At 36.6% G+C, this 22,699-nt stretch overlaps 1 protein-coding gene across 2 annotated transcripts in view; it reads left to right on the top strand.

Moving 5' to 3' along the window:
- The window catches only part of LOC137417012 (major facilitator superfamily domain-containing protein 6), a 168,836-nt gene that overhangs the window by 122,969 nt on the left and 23,168 nt on the right, over nucleotides 1-22,699 (top strand). For both annotated transcript variants that reach the window (XM_078786091.1, XM_078786092.1), the window contains one exon: nucleotides 5,416-6,861. In XM_078786091.1, coding sequence (XP_078642217.1) covers nucleotides 5,416-6,861 — 1,446 coding nt within the window. The remainder of the gene's footprint in view (nucleotides 1-5,415; nucleotides 6,862-22,699) is intronic.

The raw sequence follows: 22,699 nt of genomic DNA, 5'->3' as shown, positions 1-22,699 counted from the left end.
TCCTAGGATAAATCCCTTAATATGTAAGGCCAAGTAAAAAAAAAAAAATGTTTCTCGTCCGGACTTTTTTGAAAAAGGAGGAGGGAGGCCCTTACTATTTACTATTTTCTTTTTTTTTGCTATTTTTTTCCAAGATGGCTGCCATGAATTGAATGACCACTGTGGCTGACTTAAAGACTCTATAGTTTGTCCAATGTAATGTGAAACATGCCAGTGTTGATTGTTACCGAAAGGCCTGCAATTTCATTTCCAAATTAGCAAATAAATATATGTTTTAACATACGAACATATGCTTACACACACGAATATCGTCATATTCCCTACTCAAATTTGTACCATTAAAAGTATGAAATGCAAGATTTTTACACGTAAATTGCACTTGCCCAGTGCACAACCGCTGCGAGAATTGACCGTCTTTCGCACAAAGTGTCTGCGTTAAGCCTAGCATGTATTAACCAGGAAGTTCCGTTAGAGGGCGGGATCCATAATAGTTCAGATCATCAATGCACAAGATACGATCAGCAAATGCCCGTTTCTTCGCAAAACGATTTTTTTTTAAACAAGTATATATTTAAAAAAAAATAGTATTAAATAGTAAATAAAAGTAGGCGGCGACCAAAAAGGAAGCGGGCGGGGACGAGAAACATTTTTTTTTTTAACTTGGCCTAACATAAATCTGATTATTTGCCTTACCCTGCTCCGCCTTTTTCCCGGGGTCCATATTTGTTTCTATTCTTATCAACTTCCTATGGTCTGTTAATCTCTTCCAAAACACTGCAACCAAAGGTTTTGACCAAAGCTCTACCAAACTATTTCTAATGTGAACTCAAAATACTAGTGAAACAATCAATTCAAAGAATTAACTGCAAAGGGTCAACAAATTCATTTTATAAACAGATCTAATTTTCTCTCCTACTGCTATAAGGAAGAACAATAGCTCTTATAAGTCTTTGTAATATCTCACTTAATGTACCCAGCATTGAAGAATTTATTTACTATCCTTTCCCCTTTTGTTGACCAGTAACTTTGTTTAAACTCCATAACTTAATTTGGTGAATCCCATTTGTATAGCTACCACTTATTGAAAAACCCCTATTTTTGTAGAAAATTTCCAAATAAGTGGTTTTGCACCCCTTTAACTGTTGCTCATCAATTTCTATGCAACTAGTGAATACTACTAACACCTGTATGCCAATATAGGTGTGCCAGATTAACAAATATGTTGCAGGTACACGTAACATCGCGTTCTGAGTGTAAATAACGTAACAGCGCGTTCATGTCTGCCCCTTGGTTTTAAGATGCACAATGCATTCCGTTTTAAAACTTACAACAGTTCAAATCAGCAAAATTTTCTTTACTATCTGCCCATATCATCTATGCCTAAGACACATCCATACATACAGCACAATTTATATGCTGATAAAAATGGAGTTTATATATGTCAAAATCCATGAGCAGAGTACTCTGGGAAGTCAGTATAAGACCTCTGCCAAGTTTGGCTAATTTTGTACTCCCTCATTTTTTTATGAAGCTCATATCCATAAATAGCTTTTATTCTAATATAAATTCTATCAAAAATGGAATCCCAAAATTACGCACAATTTTAGTATTAATTAATGGCTGCTCATAACCCAGCACATCAAATCGTCATATTCCATCTCCCTTAACAAAAGAGATAATTTTCATAATCAAATTATATTTCTATTTTATTTTACGAATTCTCCTGATACGCAATCCCATCCACATGAAACTATCCATTTCCAGACAAGCACATTGTTGGTTTCAACAATCTTGTAAGATTGACACATAAAACAAAACACAAACATTGACACTCAAACATACACAAACCCAAGCATTATGTATATTTGTTTACGTTGGAACCATTATTAGCAGATCAAGATGGGTGTCAATTTTATTTCAATTTCGTAAAATTTATCCTTTAATTTTAAAAACACGAGTACAAAAATAGACAAAAGTTTATTTTCAGAAAACCCCTATAACGTCACATTGAAATTACCCGTTTTTTTGGTTCCCACAATCATTTATCCATATTTAACGATACATTCATTTACATGTCAGTCGTCCACTGACCTATCAATCATGCCAAATAACAGTCCAAAATTCCTACCTGATGATCATGTGACGCTTGTCACTTGGTTTCCCAAAAAATTGCAAAGCAATGTTCCACACTTTTATTTTAAAAAAAATCGTTTTGCCCAAAATGCTCCCTAAAACCCCAGGTATAATTTTAAAATATGAAGCTCCCAGAATTAACCCTAATTCTGGATCTTTTAGGGTCATGTTCCAAAAATATCCAGTTTTGGCATCTAACCAATTAATTATTAATTCGCTAACAAGCAAAAGTATAAAAGTCATTCTTGCTCCGAAAACTTTTCAGACACAAGAAGCGTCAACAGTTATCCATGTTGGTCTAATGATTTAATCTGTTGAGGCCAGTCATCATTTGGGATCTGCAGCAATGAAGGCCTAATCATTATCTGAGGTACCGGTAAACACTGGTACCCTTAATCTTGGTTTTCCCTTGCGAAATCGTGTTTTGTTGACATACGGACATCTTCTTTTCCAATGTCCCATTTCTCCACAATTGAAACACCGGTTTCTGTCATTACCTGGTCTGTCCACCTGTGCACTTGTATTGCTGGACTGCATCTCTAGATCCCTGAGTTGCCACTGTGATCTCTGGTTATCTCCTGAAACACGAAAAAATTCTCTGTACTGTTCTTTTTGGGGAGACAAATGGGAATCAGATGGGCCAACTGTCACTTTCATTCCTATTTTCGAGGGCAGTTGTGCATTTATCTCTTCCAATGTATCCCGTATTCTTTTTATTTTACATTCTAGGTCCGTCATCCGTTCTTGCTGTTCCCATGTCCTGGATTCAATATCCCAATAATGGAATGCAAGCCAGTCTACTGTTAAATTTTGTTGCTTCCTGGCTTTCAATTCTTGTCCTAATCTCTCCAATCGACTTCGCTCAAATGTACCATCTCTTGGAAACTCCTTAGCATGTCCCTTTGTCCACAAATACCAATTTTCAACCTCCTTAATAGCCTCTTCACCATATCGGTCGTACATATAATTGATACAAACACCTCTTTGGGACAAGTCCAATTGACCTTGCTTCTCCTTGCTGACTCCACTCCCCATTACACCTGTGTGTGAGTAACACTCTATATGCACTCAATGTACCAGTTAACTACCAAGACTACACTTTAGATTACACCTACACCCACTATCGACTGTGTGTACTGCAAAAATCGCTGAAATTTGTTCCACCTTATACAGAGTAATGTTGAATGCGCGATTTCCTAGCTTATTTCCTATAAGCTCGACTCCGTAGTCTCCCAGGAAGTATCTCTCCACCTTTGCAATTGATGACTTCAAGTGATTGCCAGAGAGTCTCCCTGTCCTGTGGCTTTCCCACACCCCAATCGCACTGATCGGTGTCGTAGTTGTTTCAAATGGATCAGTAAAAATGGGTCAGCACGTTTGCCGTTCTGTTGAGGGGGAATCAAACAGAAAATAACCACATATATAATATAACTATATAAACTCACCACCTTGCTCTTTTCCAAGGTTGTCTTCACATTAATGTCTCACAAATATCTCAAAACTTCTTTCTTGAGACTTCACCTTCATCAATCAATCAATCAATGTATTCAATTAAATCAATTCATCAATATTCAACAATAAATCTCATTAATCAATCAGATAACTCTATACATAAGCCGTTTCCCAATGTTGCCAGAACAGTTCCATCCACTGATGGAGATATATGATCATTGGTCGTCACCTTTGACCTATACCTTTTGTCAATTGACAAATCACCGTTCTGCCCCTGGATCATATCTGACATATTTTTCAATCTTGTCTGGTCATTATATCACAAATTCAAGTTTAGCAACCACTGAAGGCAACCCAACCCTCCATTTGTGAAATAGTCAGCCAAGATCAATCAAACAGGTATGAGACAGGTCACTGAGAAAATGTCCCAATTTAAATGGTACCCAAACGTCTTGACAATTAAAATTTCGTAAAACCCCCGAAGTGTTCTTATCAACAAATGACAATTAATTCACACTATTTGCCAATTGTAATCCGACCCTGCTGAAATTTGACACTTCATTTAACCCTACTACTTGTCATGCATCATTAATCCTACAGGCTCAAAAGTTGTCCTTTAAGGATGTTGTTATTTATTTTTAAGGTGGGGTTTGGATGGTGTTATTTATTTTTAAGGTGCGGTTAGGGTGTTGTTTTTTTTATTTTTAAGGTGCGGTTAGGATGTTGTTATTTATTTTTAAGGTGGGGTTAGGATGTTGTTATTTATTTTTAAGGTGCGGTTAGGGTGTTGTTTTTTATTTTTCAGGTAGGGTTAGGATGTTGCTATTTATTTTTAAGGTGGGGTTAGGATGTTGTTATTTATTTTTAAGGTGCGGTTAAGGTGTTGTTATTTATTTTTAAGGTGTGGTTAGGGTGTTGTTATTTATTTTTAAGGTGCGGTTAGGATGTTGTTATTTATTTTTAAGGTGGGGTGAGGTTGTTGTTATTTATTTTTAAGGTGCAGTTAGGGTGTTGTTATTTATTTTTAAGGTGGGGTTAGGATGTTGTTATTTATTTTTAAGGTGCAGTTAGGGTGTTGTTATTTATTTTTAAGGTGCGTTTAGGATGTTGTTATTTATTTTTAAGGTGCGGTTAGGGTGTTGTTATTTATTTTTAAGGTGCGGTTAGGATGTTGTTATTTATTTTTAAGGTGGGGTTAGGTTGTTGTTATTTATTTTTAAGGTGCGGTTAGGGTGTTGTTATTTATTTTTAAGGTGGGGTTAGGATGTTGTTATTTATTTTTAAGGTGCAGTTAGGGTGTTATTATTTATTTTTAAGGTGCAGTTAGGGTGTTGTTATTTATTTTTAAGGTGCGGTTAGGGTGTTGTTATTTATTTTTAAGGTGCGGTTAGGATGTTGTTATTTATTTTTAAGGTGGGGTTAGGATGTTGTTATTTATTTTTAAGGTGCGGTTAGGGTGTTGTTATTTATTTTTAAGGTGCGGTTGAGGTGTTGTTATTTATTTTTAAGGTGGGGTTAGGATGTTGTTATTTATTTTTAAGGTGCGGTTAGGATGTTGTTATTTATTTTTAACGTGGGGTTCGGATGTTGTTATTTATTTTTAAGGTGCGGTTAGGATGTTGTTATTTATTTTTAAGGTGGGGTTAGGATGGTGTTATTTATTTTTAAGGTGCGGTTAGGGTTTGCCTGTAGCTACACAAACCTCAATACAGTAGATCAGCTCCTGTCGAAAATGACAAATGTTTCATTGAAAGATGAAATCAAACACTGCGAAAGTCTCTGCTATGTTGTTGTAACTGATCAGATTTCCAACTTGTTTCTCAAAATCAGGAATGAAGTAAAGACGAGGAGATTGAAACAACTTGGGCCCAACATGGAGAACGACAAGGCACCCATCCTGCCGGAGAATACCAAACAGACGAAGAGTGACACCTGTCCCTCCATTGAACCTTCAGCAAAGAACTCTGAGCCTGATGATGAAGCCGGTTGTTTTAACAGACGATGCATCAACCTTGGCTGCGATGACCTCACAATCTCCAAGTTGTATTATTTTTTTTATTTCGGGGCCTACGGATCCTTCTTTCCACTCCTACCTGTTTATTACAAGCAGCTTGCCATGACACCTTTTCAAGGCGGAATCCTCATGGGGATCCGCTACTTCATCGAGTTCTGCAGCGCACCCCTTTGGGGTATGGTGGCAGACTACAGCAGGAAGGGGAAGCTGCTGCTGCTGTCAGGACTCCTCTGCTGGGCGGCCTTCAACCTGGCCGTGGGTTTCATGCCCCCTGTGCCTGGAACATGCGTGTCTGCAGGGCTCAACCATACGAAACCTGAAAATATCATCACCAAACCAGAGCAGCCATCTCTAAACAACAGAAGAAGAAGATCCGCCATTCACAAAAATATCGAGCAATCTCCAACTTGGGAATTTGACTTTTTCATAATGGACTCCACAAATCCACTACAACGTAAGATCAGAGACAACGTGGCAGGAGAGCACACTAATGGGATAACTCCCCAGACAGTGACTGAACATGGGATAAGGGCATCCATACCTGTGGTGAAACCGTATCAGGTTCTTTTCAACAACGATGACATCAGATACCTGTTCCTCCTCTTATTGCTCTTGGTCATCTTCAGTGAGTTCTTCGGAACTCCGGCTCTGACCATCGCCGACGCTGTCACTTTGATGTATTTGGGTGAAAGTCGAAATAGTTATGGGCAGCAGCGCATGTGGGGGGCTTTGGGGTGGGCGACCCTCATGTTCACGGTCTCGGTCTTGATCGACTTCACAACCATAGGCCAAAGTGGTGGAAGCCACGTGGAGCCGCCATGTAAGATCACCGACCCGAGCAACTACCACGTGGCTTTTGTTGCCTTCGCCATTATGACTGCAACGGCTTTCATCGTGGCGACACAGTTCAACTTCACAGAACACCGTCACGTGACCGACATGACACCTGAAACACAAGAGGACGTCGAACTTGAGCAGGTGAAGGGTAAATACAATTCCAATGTGCAACCCCGGACACTCAAGGAACAAGATCTGGATGACCTGGTGGGGATACTGTGCTCCGTACGCTACGGCTCAGTGCTCTACATAAGCTGGTTCACCGGTTGCTGCTACGGCTTCCTGGCTACCTTTCTTTACTGGCACCTGGGGGACCTCAAAGGGACCCCAGTACTCTTTGGTCTCTGCTCATTGCTGCTACATTTGTCGGAGGTGGTCACTTTCTTTTTCAGCCAACACCTCTTTCGCCTGCTGGGTTGTATAACGTAAGTTTCTTTAAACAAAAACCTCATTTCCCTTTAAGGAGAATTCAGAATGAATTAAATGTTTGTTATAAATGAGATAATAATGCATTTTCCATGTTGACAGAGTTTCCTTTAAACAGATTCAAGTTCATGGAGGCTGAGGTCAACATTATGTAAACTAACTTCAGAGCAGATAATCTGAACACTCATCCTCAAACTGCACACACTATCATATGACACACACTAACATGTGACGTGCATGCTGTCATGTGAAACACACTATTATGTGACGTGCACGCTATCATGTGACACACACTATCATGTGATGTGCACGCTATCATGTGACACACGCTATCATGTGATACACACTAACATGTGACGCACACTATCATGGGACGCACACTATCATGTCAGACACACTAACATGTGATGCACACTATCATGTGATGCACACTATCATGTGATGCACACTATCATGTGACGCACACTATCATGTAGCACACACTATCATGTGACGCACACTATCATGTGGCACACACTATCATGTGACGCACACTATCATGTGGCACACACTATCATGTGATGCACACGATCATGTTGCACACACTATCATGTGATGCACGCTATCATGTGACACACACTATCATGTGATGTGCACGCTATCATGTGACACACGCTATCATGTGATACACACTAACATGTGACGCACACTATCATGGGACGCACACTATCATGTCAGACACACTAACATGTGATGCACACTATCATGTGATGCACACTATCATGTGACGCACACTACCATGTAGCACACACTATCATGTGACGCACACTATCATGTGGCACACACTATCATGTGACACATACTATCATGTGGCACACACTATCATGTGATGCACACGATCATGTTGCACACACTATCATGTGATGCACACTATCATGTGGCACACACTATCATATGACACATGCTATCATGTGACACACCCCATCATGTGACACACACTATCATATGTGATGCACACTATAATGTGATGTGCACGCTATCATGTGACACACACGATCATGTGACGCACACTATCATGTCAGACACACTAACATGTGATGCACACTATCATGTGACGCACACTATCATGTGACGCACACTATCATGTAGCACACACTATCATGTGATGCACACTCTCATGTGGCACACACTATCATGTGATGCACACTATCATGTGGCACACATTATCATGTGACGCACACGATCATGTTGCACACACTATCATGTGATGCACACTATCATGTGGCACACACTATCATATGACACATGCCATCATGTGACACACACCATCATGTGACACACACTATCATGTGACACACACTACCATGTGACGCACACTAACATGTGACACACACTATCATGTGACATGCATGCTATCATGTGACACACACTATCATGTGGAACACACTATCATGTGACACACACGACCATGTGCCCCACACTATCACATGGCACGTACTATCATGTGACACACACTATTATGTGACACACACTGTCATGTGACACACTATCATGTGACACGCACTATCATGTGATGCACTATCATGTGGCACACACTATCATATGGCACACACGACCACGTGGCACACACTATCACATGGTGCACACTATCATGTGGCACACATGATCATATAGCACATTGTTTGTACCTCGTCATATTATATAAAAGGTTCACATTGATTGTACCTCGTCATATTTCATCAGTGTCACATTGATTATACCTCGTCATATTAAATCAGTGTCACATTGATTGTACCTCGTCATATTTAATTAAACAGTTTCACATTGTTTGTACCTCATCATATTTAATTAAACAGTTTCACATTGTTTGTACCTCATCATATTAAATCAAACAGTTTCACATTGTTTGTACCTCATCATATTAAATCAAACAGTTTCACATTGATTGTACCTCGTCATATTAAATCAAACAGTTTCACATTGATTGTACCTCGTCATATTAAATCAAACAGTTTCACATTGATTGTACCTCATCATATTAAATAAAACAGTTTCACATTGATTGTACCTCGTCATATTAAATCAAACAGTTTCACATTGATTGTACCTCATCATATTAAATAAAACAGTTTCACATTGATTGTACCTCGTCATATTAAATCAAACAGTTTCACATTGATTGTACCTCATCATATTAAATAAAACAGTTTCACATTGATTGTACCTCATCATATTTAATTAAACAGTTTCACATTGTTTGTACCTCATCATATTAAATCAAACAGTTTCACATTGTTTGTACCTCATCATATTAAATCAAACAGTTTCACATTGATTGTACCTCGTCATATTAAATCAAACAGTTTCACATTGATTGTACCTCATCATATTAAATAAAACAGTTTCACATTGATTGTACCTCGTCATATTAAATCAAACAGTTTCACATTGATTGTACCTCATCATATTAAATAAAACAGTTTCACATTGATTGTACCTCGTCATATTAAATCAAACAGTTTCACATTGATTGTACCTCATCATATTAAATAAAACAGTTTCACATTGATTGTACCTCGTCATATTAAATCAAACAGTTTCACATTGTTTGTACCTCGTCATATTAAATCAAACAGTTTCACATTGTTTGTACCTCGTCATATTAAATCAAACAGTTTCACATTGATTGTACCTCATCATATTAAATAAAACAGTTTCACATTGATTGTACCTCGTCATATTAAATCAGTTTCACATTGATTGTACCTCATCATATTAAATAAAACAGTTTCACATTGATTGTACCTCGTCATATTAAATCAAACAGTTTAACATTGATTGTACCTCATCATATTAAATAAAACAGTTTCACATTGATTGTACCTCGTCATATTAAATCAGTTTCAAATTGATTGTACCTCATCATATTAAATCAAACAGGTTCGCATTGATTGTACCTCGTCATATTAAATAAAACAGTTTCACATTGATTGTACCTCGTCATATTAAATCAGTTTCACATTGATTGTACCTCGTCATATTAAATCAGTTTCACATTGATTGTACCTCGTCATATTAAATGAAACAGGTTCACATTGATTGTACCTCGTCATATTAAATCAGTTTCACATTGATTGTACCTCGTCAATATTAAATCAAACAGTTTCACATTGATTGTACCTCGTCATATTAAATCACAGGTTCACATTGATTGTACCTCGTCAATATTAAATCAAACAGTTTCACATTGTTTGTACCTCGTCATATTAAATCAGTTTCACATTGATTGTACCTCGTCATATTAAATCAAACAGTTTCACATTGATTGTACCTCATCATATTAAATCAAAGAGTTTCACATTGTTTGTACCTCGTCATATTAAATCAAACAGGTTCACATTGTTTGTACCTCGTCATATGAAATCAAACAGGTTCACATTGATTGTACCTCGTCATATTAAATCAGTTTCACATTGATTGTACCTCGTCATATTAAATCAAACAGGTTCACATTGATTGTACCTCGTCATATTAAATCAGTTTCACATTGATTGTACCTCATCATATTAAATCAAACAGGTTCACATTGATTGTACCTCGTCATATTAAATCAGTTTCACATTGATTGTACCTCATCATATTAAATCAAACAGTTTCACATTGATTGTACCTCGTCATATTAAATCAAACAGGTTCACATTGATTGTACCTCATCATATTAAATCAAACAGTTTCACATTGATTGTACCTCGTCATATTAAATCAGTTTCACATTGATTGTACCTCATCATATTAAATCAAACAGGTTCACATTGATTGTACCTCGTCATATTAAATCAGTTTCACATTGATTGTACCTCATCATATTAAATCAAACAGTTTCACATTCTTTGTACCTCATCATATTAAATCAAACAGTTTCACATTGTTTGTACCTCGTCATATTAAATCAAACAGGTTCACATTGATTGTACCTCGTCATATTAAATCAGTTTCACATTGATTGTAAATCGTCATATTAAATAAAACAGTTTCACATTGTTTGTACCTCGTCATATTAAATCAAACAGGTTCACATTGATTGTACCTCGTCATATTAAATCAGTTTCACATTGATTGTAAATCGTCATATTAAATCAAACAGGTTCACATTGTTTGTACCTCGTCGTATTAAATCAAACAGGTTCACATTGTTTGTACCTCGTCGTATTAAATCAAACAGTTTCACATTGATTGTACCTCGTCGTATTAAATCAAACAGCTTCACATTGTTTGTACCTCATCATATTAAATCAGTTTCACATTGATTGTACCTCGTCATATTAAATAAAACAGTTTCACATTGTTTGTACCTCGTCGTATTAAATAAAACAGTTTCACATTGTTTGTACCTCGTCGTATTAAATAAAACAGTTTCACATTGTTTGTACCTCGTCGTATTAAATCAAACAGGTTCACATTGTTTGTACCTCATCATATTAAATCAGTTTCACATTGTTTGTACCTCGTCGTATTAAATCAAACAGGTTCACATTGTTTGTACCTCATCATATTAAATCAGTTTCACATTGTTTGTACCTCGTCATATTAAATCAGTTTCACATTGATTGTACCTCGTCGTATTAAATCAAACAGTTTCACATTGTTTGTACCTCATCATATTAAATCAGTTTCACATTGTTTGTACCTCGTCATATTAAATAAAACAGTTTCACATTGTTTGTACCTCGTCGTATTAAATAAAACAGTTTCACATTGATTGTACCTCGTCGTATTAAATCAAACAGGTTCACATTGTTTGTACCTCATCATATTAAATCAGTTTCACATTGTTTGTACCTCGTCATATTAAATCAAACAGGTTCACATTGATTGTACCTCGTCGTATTAAATAAAACAGTTTCACATTGATTGTACCTCGTCGTATTAAATCAAACAGGTTCACATTGTTTGTACCTCGTCATATTAAATCAAACAGGTTCACATTGATTGTACCTCGTCATATTAAATCAAACAGTTTCACATTGATTGTACCTCGTCATATTAAATCAAACAGTTTCACATTGATTGTTCCTCATCATATTAAATCAAACAGGTTCACATTGATTGTTCCTCGTCATATTAAATCAAACAGGTTCACATTGATTGTACCTCGTCATATTAAATCAAACAGGTTCACATTGATTGTACCTCGTCATATTAAATCAAAGAGTTTCACATTGATTGTACCTCGTCAAATTAAATCAGGTTCACATTGATTGTACCTCGTCATATTAAATCAAACAGTTTCACATTGTTTGTACCTCGTCATATTAAATAAAACAGTTACACATTGTTTGTACCTCATCATATTAAATCAAACAGGTTCACATTGATTGTACCTCGTCATATTAAATTAAACAGTTTCACATTGTTTGTACCTCGTCATATTAAATTAAACAGGTTCGCATTGATTGTACCTCGTCATATTAAATCAAACAGGTTCACATTGTTTGTACCTCGTCATATTAAATCAAACAGTTTCACATTGATTGTACCTCGTCATATTAAATCAAAGAGTTTCACATTGTTTGTACCTCGTCATATTAAATCAAACAGGTTCACATTGATTGTACCTCGTCATATTAAATCAAACAGGTTCACATTGTTTGTACCTCATCATATTAAATCAAACAGTTTCACATTGTTTGTACCTCGTCATATTAAATTAAACAATTTCACATTGTTTGTACCTCGTCATATTAAATTAAACAGGTTCACATTTATTGTACCTCGTCATATTAAATCAAACAGGTTCACATTGTTTGTACCTCGTCATATTAAATCAAAGAGTTTCACATTGATTGTACCTCGTCATATTAAATTAAACAGGTTCACATTTATTGTACCTCGTCATATTAAATCAAACAGGTTCACATTGTTTGTACCTCGTCATATTAAATCAAACAGGTTTACATTGTTTGTACCTCGTCATATTAAATCAAACAGGTTCACATTGATTGTACCTCGTCATATTAAATCAAACAGGTTCACATTGTTTGTACCTCGTCATATTAAATCAAACAGGTTCACATTGATTGTACCTCGTCATATTAAATCAAACAGGTTCACATTGTTTGTACCTCGTCATATTAAATCAAACAGGTTCACATTGATTGTACCTCGTCATATTAAATCAAACAGGTTCACATTGATTGTACCTCGTCATATTAAATCAAACAGGTTCACATTGATTGTACCTCGTCATATTAAATCAAACAGGTTCACATTGTTTGTACCTCGTCATATTAAATTAAACAGTTTCACATTGTTTGTACCTCGTCATATTAAATTAAACAGGTTCACATTGTTTGTACATCGTCATATTAAATCAAACAGGTTCACATTGTTTGTACCTCGTCATATTAAATTAAACAGGTTCACATTGTTTGTACCTCGTCATATTAAATCAAACAGGTTCACATTGATTGTACCTCGTCATATTAAATCAAACAGGTTCACATTGATTGTACCTCGTCATATTAAATCAAACAGGTTCACATTGTTTGTACCTCGTCATATTAAATCAAACAGGTTCACATTGATTGTACCTCGTCATATTAAATCAAACAGGTTCACATTGTTTGTACCTCGTCATATTAAATAAAACAGGTTCACATTGATTGTACCTCATCATATTAAATCAAACAGTTTCACATTGTTTGTACCTCGTCATATTAAATCAAACAGGTTCACATTGATTGTACCTCGTCATATTAAATCAAACAGTTTCACATTGTTTGTACCTCGTCATATTAAATCAAACAGGTTCACATTGATTGTACCTCGTCATATTAAATCAAACAGGTTCACATTGTTTGTACCTCGTCATATTAAATCAAACAGGTTCACATTGTTTGTACCTCGTCATATTAAATCAAACAGGTTCACATTGTTTGTACCTCGTCATATTAAATCAAACAGGTTCACATTGATTGTACCTCGTCATATTAAATTAAACAGGTTCACATTGTTTGTACCTCGTCATATTAAATCAAACAGGTTCACATTGATTGTACCTCGTCATATTAAATCAAACAGGTTCACATTGATTGTTCCTCGTCATATTAAATTAAACAGGTTCACATTGTTTGTACCTCGTCATATTAAATCAAAGAGTTTCACATTGTTTGTACCTCGTCATTTTAAATTAAACAGTTTCACATTGTTTGAACCTCGTCATATTAAATTAAACAGTTTCACATTGTTTGTACCTCGTCATATTAAATCAAACAGGTTCACATTGTTTGTACCTCGTCATATTAAATCAAACAGGTTCACATTTATTGTACCTCGTCATATTAAATCAAACAGGTTCACATTGTTTGTACCTCGTCATATTAAATCAAACAGGTTCACATTGTTTGTACCTCGTCATATTAAATCAAACAGGTTCACATTGATTGTACCTCGTCATATTAAATCAAACAGGTTCACATTGTTTGTACCTCGTCATATTAAATCAAACAGGTTCACATTGATTGTACCTCGTCATATTAAATCAAACAGGTTCACGTTGTTTGTACCTCGTCATATTAAATCAAACAGGTTCACATTGATTGTACCTCGTCATATTAAATCAAACAGGTTCACATTGATTGTACCTCGTCATATTAAATCAAACAGGTTCACATTGATTGTACCTCGTCATATTAAATTAAACAGGTTCACATTGTTTGTACCTCGTCATATTAAATCAAACAGGTTCACATTGATTGTACCTCGTCATATTAAATCAAACAGGTTCACATTGATTGTTCCTCGTCATATTAAATTAAACAGGTTCACATTGTTTGTACCTCGTCATATTAAATCAAAGAGTTTCACATTGTTTGTACCTCGTCATTTTAAATTTAACAGTTTCACATTGTTTGTACCTCGTCATATTAAATTAAACAGTTTCACATTGTTTGTACCTCGTCATATTAAATCAAACAGGTTCACATTGTTTGTACCTCGTCATATTAAATCAAACAGGTTCACATTTATTGTACCTCGTCATATTAAATCAAACAGGTTCACATTGTTTGTACCTCGTCATATTAAATCAAACAGGTTCACATTGTTTGTACCTCGTCATATTAAATCAAACAGGTTCACATTGATTGTACCTCGTCATATTAAATCAAACAGGTTCACATTGTTTGTACCTCGTCATATTAAATCAAACAGGTTCACATTGATTGTACCTCGTCATATTAAATCAAACAGGTTCACATTGTTTGTACCTCGTCATATTAAATCAAACAGGTTCACATTGATTGTACCTCGTCATATTAAATCAAACAGGTTCACATTGATTGTACCTCGTCATATTAAATCAAACAGGTTCACATTGATTGTACCTCGTCATATTAAATCAAACAGGTTCACATTGTTTGTACCTCGTCATATTAAATCAAACAGGTTCACATTGATTGTACCTCGTCATATTAAATCAAACAGGTTCACATTGTTTGTACCTCGTCATATTAAATCAAACAGGTTCACATTGATTGTACCTCATCATATTAAATCAAACAGTTTCACATTGTTTGTACCTCGTCATATTAAATCAAACAGGTTCACATTGATTGTACCTCGTCATATTAAATCAAACAGTTTCACATTGTTTGTACCTCGTCATATTAAATCAAACAGGTTCACATTGATTGTACCTCGTCATATTAAATCAAACAGGTTCACATTGTTTGTACCTCGTCATATTAAATCAAACAGGTTCACATTATTTGTACCTCGTCATATTAAATCAAACAGGTTCACATTGATTGTACCTCGTCATATTAAATCAAACAGGTTCACATTGATTGTACCTCGTCATATTAAATTAAACAGGTTCACATTGTTTGTACCTCGTCATATTAAATCAAACAGGTTCACATTGATTGTACCTCGTCATATTAAATCAAACAGGTTCACATTGATTGTACCTCGTCATATTAAATTAAACAGGTTCACATTGTTTGTACCTCGTCATATTAAATCAAACAGGTTCACATTGATTGTACCTCGTCATATTAAATCAAACAGGTTCACATTGATTGTTCCTCGTCATATTAAATTAAACAGGTTCACATTGTTTGTACCTCGTCATATTAAATCAAACAGGTTCACATTGTTTGTACCTCGTCATATTAAATCAAACAGGTTCACAATGATTGTACCTCGTCATATTAAATTAAACAGGTTCACATTGTTTGTACCTCGTCATATTAAATCAAACAGGTTCACATTGATTGTTCCTCGTCATATTAAATTAAACAGGTTCACATTGTTTGTACCTCGTCATATTAAATCAAACAGGTTCACATTGATTGTTCCTCGTCATATTAAATTAAACAGGTTCACATTGTTTGTACCTCGTCATTTTAAATTAAACAGTTTCACATTGTTTGTACCTCGTCATATTAAATTAAACAGTTTCACATTGTTTGTACCTCGTCATATTAAATCAAACAGGTTCACATTGTTTGTACCTCGTCATATTAAATCAAACAGGTTCACATTGTTTGTACCTCGTCATATTAAATCAAACAGGTTCACATTGATTGTACCTCGTCATATTAAATCAGTTTCACATTGTTTGTACCTCGTCATATTAAATCAAACAGGTTCACATTGATTGTACCTCGTCATATTAAATTAAACAGGTTCACATTGTTTGTACCTCGTCATATTAAATCAAACAGGTTCACATTGTTTGTACCTCGTCATATTAAATCAAACAGGTTCACATTGATTGTACCTCGTCATATTAAATCAAACAGGTTCACATTGTTTGTACCTCGTCATATTAAATCAAACAGGTTCACATTGTTTGTCCCTCATCATATTAACATCATTTGCCATCATTTCAAAAGTCATGGGACAGTGTAATAATCCTCCCAATTTCTCAGACATTCTCAGTAGTTAAACAAACATTCTCATTGTTATATTGTTGTGGTTAAACCTATTGCATAATTGGCCACCATATTGTTCAGAATAATCATTTCGAAAGTTCCTGAAATTGTAGTGAAAAGTAGACTTTGGATTACTCACCTTTTACCATTTGAAGCGCTGGTTATTCCTCGTCCAGGTGTCGATGCAAGTCGCCCAAGAGGTGACGGTTCTGTCCGGAGCTTGTTTGTTTATTTATTTATTATTTCATCACAAAAGGTAATATTAATTAGTTTCAGTCCAAAGCCCGAATTTACTCCAGTACACTTCATCCACCTCCTTCAAGTGTATCAAAAAACAAAAACAAATAAAACTAAATATATAACAATATAATGTAGACAATATTGCTCATTATATCGCACACACCGGTTATGTCCAGTTTATCACAGGTAATACCCAACGTTCTGTAGGTAATATGTTTGACACTTGAGGTGTGCAGTGTGCACAACACACCACAATATATGATGCACAATTCATGTATTATATCCTGTCTTTGTTATAATGTACATTGTACAGTGGATTCCTTGTGGAGCAGATTTTACCTGCGGTTTACCTTAACACTTGTCACCTTCCTGGCCTTGCCGTTACTCTGCCCGACTCAGTGTTGTCCTCTTGGACTTCACGCCACCAAGCTCAAAGGTCACACGCTGCCAACCATAGGAGCAGTTCACAATTGTGCAGCCATTTTGTTGTTGCGTTTTCTAGATATCAAGGGAAGTGGTGATTTAAACGTTTTCATGCGCCCACGTGACCATATTGCACACACCCATTTTGGGTTCGGGTTCAAGGTATATGCCTTGTGGATGCATTTAACCTATTGCTGTGAATCATATAGTACAGACTTGAACCATTGTGAATGTTTGTCTGAAGACTCCATGATGCTCTTCAATCTTCACTCTTAGTCCTCCCTGAATATATAAATAAATCAAGACGACAGGTAACAACATTCCATCTAGGCCTTGGACCAGGAGACACAACCACAAACGTTTTAACGATCACTCATAATGACTTTGCACAAGGTTTATAGTTATTACATCTACATGTATGTACAATGTACACATTATAATCATTGTACAGTTAACATAAATGTTTGGGATGCTCAACAATATGATACCAGTATGGCTTTAAAATACCCGATAGCTCCTCAAATAGCAGAATTAATATTTAAATGAATTAAATATTTTTTTAAACTCCAGAAAGAATAAATAAATAAAACAAATTACTAACTTAAGGCTCACAGGGGAGATTGTAATACCACGTCACATGTGTGTTAAGGACATTAGGAGACATCAATGTACTTTTACCTGAGTTACAAGGACGGTAGGCAACAATGTTATATGGCCGCTACATCGGATGGTATTTGCAAATGCTAAATGTACATGGATTTAGGATTTAAATCTCAGATTGAGCCATTGAGATTGCCATGGGAATGACGAATGTACAAACTCGAATACAGGAAGGAGAATTCATCGGATCGTTTAGTTCACAAGTCATTCGATTCATGTCCGGCCTTGCAAATCCATGGTAAGCGAATACCATGTTGAGGAACTTTCAAAATTATCAGCGACAAAAAAAATCAAAGTGACATATGATGTTAATACGTCTGAGCAAACACCCAGTAATGGCAAAAGTTTGCACACACCTTTTGTGCCTCCTTTGTTGAAATTAACAACCAGAAATCAATCTGAAAATGCAAAGCCCGTCCATGTCCACTCTGTATTCGAACCTTTCTTCTGTATTCTACACATGAGGAAAACAGCTTCAGAAAAAAATTGATGATTTTAGGTGACCTTGGCCTTTTGACCTCACATGCGATAGGCGTCGGTGATGCAACATACAAACCCTGCTCAAATTTCGAGTCAATCAGATGGAAATTGATGTGACCTTGACTTTTTGACCTCCAAACAATCACCGAGCGTTTTATTGGTGAACCAAATCAGTGACCCGATATACAAACCCTGTTCTCATTTCAAGTCAATCGGATGAAAATTGATGATTTTATGAGACCTTGACCTTTGAACTTTTGATCTAAAAAAAACAGCTTCTACATTTTGATTCGTGACCCAATTAAGTGACGCAATATGCAAATTCTTAAAATTTTAGGTCAATTGGATGAAAATTGACGATTTTATGCATCCTTGACCTTTGACCTTTTGACCAAGTTATTAATTTTTCTTCTCCATGTCTTCAGCATAAAGCTTCTTTGAAAAATTGACAAAAGCTCAAATGGTAAAGAAGTAATGTCTCGGACACTCACACGGATACACAAGTGATTGCAAAAACCCTGTCTCTTGCTGCGGACGGGCCAATGATTGGCAGAGTCTAAAACATGGAAAACTAGAGAGTTCCTAGAACACGGTATACCATGCAGTGTTCAAGAATATACTTCGCTTTTAATAACATAATATGGTTTTAAAGATCGTTGAAAAAATCGGGAAGTTTAGCGCTACTGAAGCACTTATAGCCGGCGAAGCCGGTGTTGTCAATAAACGCGTACGTATTATGTCGAAAACCAGATTATGCCTTGGCTTGAGAATTCCGAAGCTCAATGGAGGCCGCCATCTTGCGGATGCGGAAGTATGCATAACAAATTGAAAACGTTCAATGGGAGTTTCTTTCACCCGTCTTTCTTTGATTCACAATCTAATGCACCTCTAATTTGTAATTAAAATACGTTAAGACCAACCTCGTTATCTTCAACGAAAATCGTCACCAAACACCGGAACCAATGAGATTCGAGCATTTGAAAAAATATTTTAAAAAAGCTTATTACACGTTTCGGAGGGTGAAAACGGCGTCAAATATTCTAAAATTGACGAAGAATTATTTTTTAGAAATCTCGTGGCCGACGGGGATAGTTTTTCACGGCCAGAAATACGGTATAAGCAGTTTACATAAAGAAAGAAAGCTCGGTTTGATTAACGACGTCGACAGTCACAAAATTGCCGTTGAAACGGCGCTATCGTCTGATCTGTCGGCACTGATCTTACTGCAAGCTTACTTCTTCTGGTGGAGGAAGCCGCAGTGCCCAGAGAGAACCAGCCCTGACAGCCACTGAAGTTAGAAGACGATACACATACTGTGAAAATGTATGTTAAGCCCAGTTAAAATTTCTTAAAATAGGCCTTAAGCTAGCACATCGTTGATCGTATAGTTACTTCCTTCTGATGTCATCGTGATGGGTAAAATAGTGGCAAGAGGCTTTGGCTTCGCCGGCTCATTGCGGCTTTGTAGCCGGTGAAGCCGGTGTTGTCAATAAACGCGTACGTATTATGTCGAAAACCAGATTATGCTGTATCCTTTGGCTTGAGAATTCTGAAGCGCAATGGAGGCCGCCATCTTGTGGATGCGGAAGTATGCATAACAAATTGAAAAACGTTCAATAGGAGTTTCTTTCACCCGTCTTTGTTTGATTCACAATCTTATGCACCTCTAATTGATAATTAAAATACTTTAAGACCAACCTCGGCCCGCACGGGCCTGGTTATCTTCAACGAAAAGCGTCACCAAACACCGGAACCAATGAGATTCGAGCATTTGAAAAAATATTTCTAAAACCAAATCACGCAATGGAGGCCGCCATCGACCGGATGCGGAAGTTTGCATAAAACAATTGTGCAAAAGTTCAATAGGAGTTTGTTTCACCCGTCTTTGTTTGATTCACAATCTAATGCACCTCTAATTTGTAATTAAAATACGTTAAGACCAACCTTGTTATCTTCAACGAAAATCGTCACCAAACACCGGAACCAATGGGATTCGAGCATTTGAAAAGTATTTTTAAAAAGCTTATTACGCGTTTCGGAGGGTGACAACGGCGTCAAATATCCTAAAATTGACGAAGAATTATTTTTTAGAAATCTCGCGGCCGTAGGGGATAGTTTTTCACGGCCGGAAATATCCGAAGTTGAGACGGAATTCACCGAATTAATCAAGAAGGAAATTTTATAAATTTTAATCTCATCCTGTGTAAAAGTGTAAAAATAAGATAGAAAAATTTAGTTTTGAGAGTAAATAAGTAATTTTTCTTACTTGACTGGAATTTTATTTTCCTCCTATATATTCATGTAATTTTTTTTTTTTTTTTTTTTTTTTAAATATTCATGTAATGCAGAAGATCCCTGATTACAATTATCCTCGGATGGCCGCACACATTATAAAGAGGGTGAAATTATAAGAAGGTGGGGATTCTAATCCAATATGTCGAAAGGAAAAGAGAGAGAGGGACAAGGAATTATTAAAGAACTAACTTGTGACGTGACCCTGGCTGTCACTAATTGTACTCAAACGGCGCGAGACATCTGGATCTGATCAACACGTCATGACGTCATCACGAAATACCTGTCTAACATTTATAACCCTCCATCCCTTTGGGCAATCTCCGTATTACTGGATGCATATTTGCTCATCTGTTGGAGGATTCACGAGACAATTCGACAAGATAAGACATTAACACAGCCAGCAGCCTCAATTACTAATAGGGATTTATTTAGTGTGTGGAGGTGACTAGAATTACAACAAGACCGAAAGTCTAACCGCGGCGAAGCCTGGCTTGTTTGATACTTTAGTTGAAGATAGACATAATGACGTAGCGTGATGGCGGGACACAAAACTGCCGCTACTTTAGTACATAGAAGATATATTTTAACCTCCAGTAACTTTGCAGTCACTACAAAGGGATTAGTGTTACGATTACATTTACTATAATATTAACGTTATGTTATCATTATTACGAAAATGATATAATAGTGGGGCAACTTAGCATAACAATTGTGCATTTTGTGAGGAAAGCACCAAATTTGGCACACTAGTAGAGTATCCTATTATGAAAAGATCTGGATATTGGGCCATCTCAGATTCAGAGATTTGATTTTTGCAAGATTTCGATTCGATTGGGATCGAAGAGAACACCTTCTTCGTCTTCTGTACAGTGAAGTTGCCAGCCTGAATTATCTGGCTACATCTGGGTGCTTCATTGGGAGTGCAACCATGTCCCTCAGGTGAACAGGGACCCACCTGGCATAGTGTGTGTGGTCTAAGGCATGGAACCATGGGACCAGTTCCGTCAGGGCATCAAGGTACATCGTGAATGAAGCCTGCCGCAGAGAACGCACGTAGACCAGTACCAACATCTCTAGATCCAGCACAGTTGCCCAGTACTGAAAGTTGGGAATGTCTTCTCCTCTCTGGTGACACCAGTCTTCGAACTCAGGCTGGTCCTCTGCATCATCAGCATATGTCATACAGTGGCGTTCATACGCACGGTGTTGCAGGATGTGCAGTGCCGCTGCAGTGATTTGATGAGCTCTTCTTGTGCGGGTGACGTGGGCAGCTCGCAGGAAGGAGTCGGCCGTCCCTGGCGTTGCAATCTCAGCTTGAAAATCTGCAAAATCTGCAAATCTTGCAAAAATCAAATATCTGAATCTGAGATGGCCCAATATCCAGATCTTCTCATAATATGATGGTCTACTAGTGTGCCAAATTTGGTGCTTTCCTCACAAAATGCACAATTGTTATGCTATATTTAGCTTAGCTGCCGGACTTTAAATAAAAAAACCGAGGCCAATTCCTTACTTCCACTGTTACACAGCTTATCATTGATTCATGAACCATACACCGCTTCAATCCACTGATGTTCCATTCTCGACATTGGGATTAAAGTATTATGGTTATATTTACTATATTATTATTATTATTATTATTACGAAAACGGTGCTACTGAAACGATACACTACTGTATTAAGAAACCTGGGCTTAATTTGTCCGAAGCCGTCCGAAGGTGAGGCATGAAGCCTAAGGCCTATACTTGATGTATTGTTGGAAGATCCGTAACGCCGATGCTTTCGATATTTGATGATAATTTTAACAATCGGTTTGTTTGTG

The sequence above is a fragment of the Myxine glutinosa genome, chromosome 10 (genome assembly GCF_964187855.1).
Source record: "Myxine glutinosa chromosome 10, kmMyxGlut1.1, whole genome shotgun sequence".
Classification (NCBI taxonomy): Eukaryota; Metazoa; Chordata; class Myxini; order Myxiniformes; family Myxinidae; genus Myxine; species Myxine glutinosa.
The sequence above is the reverse complement of the archived record's forward strand: the minus strand, read 5'-3'. Positions and strand labels throughout refer to the sequence as shown.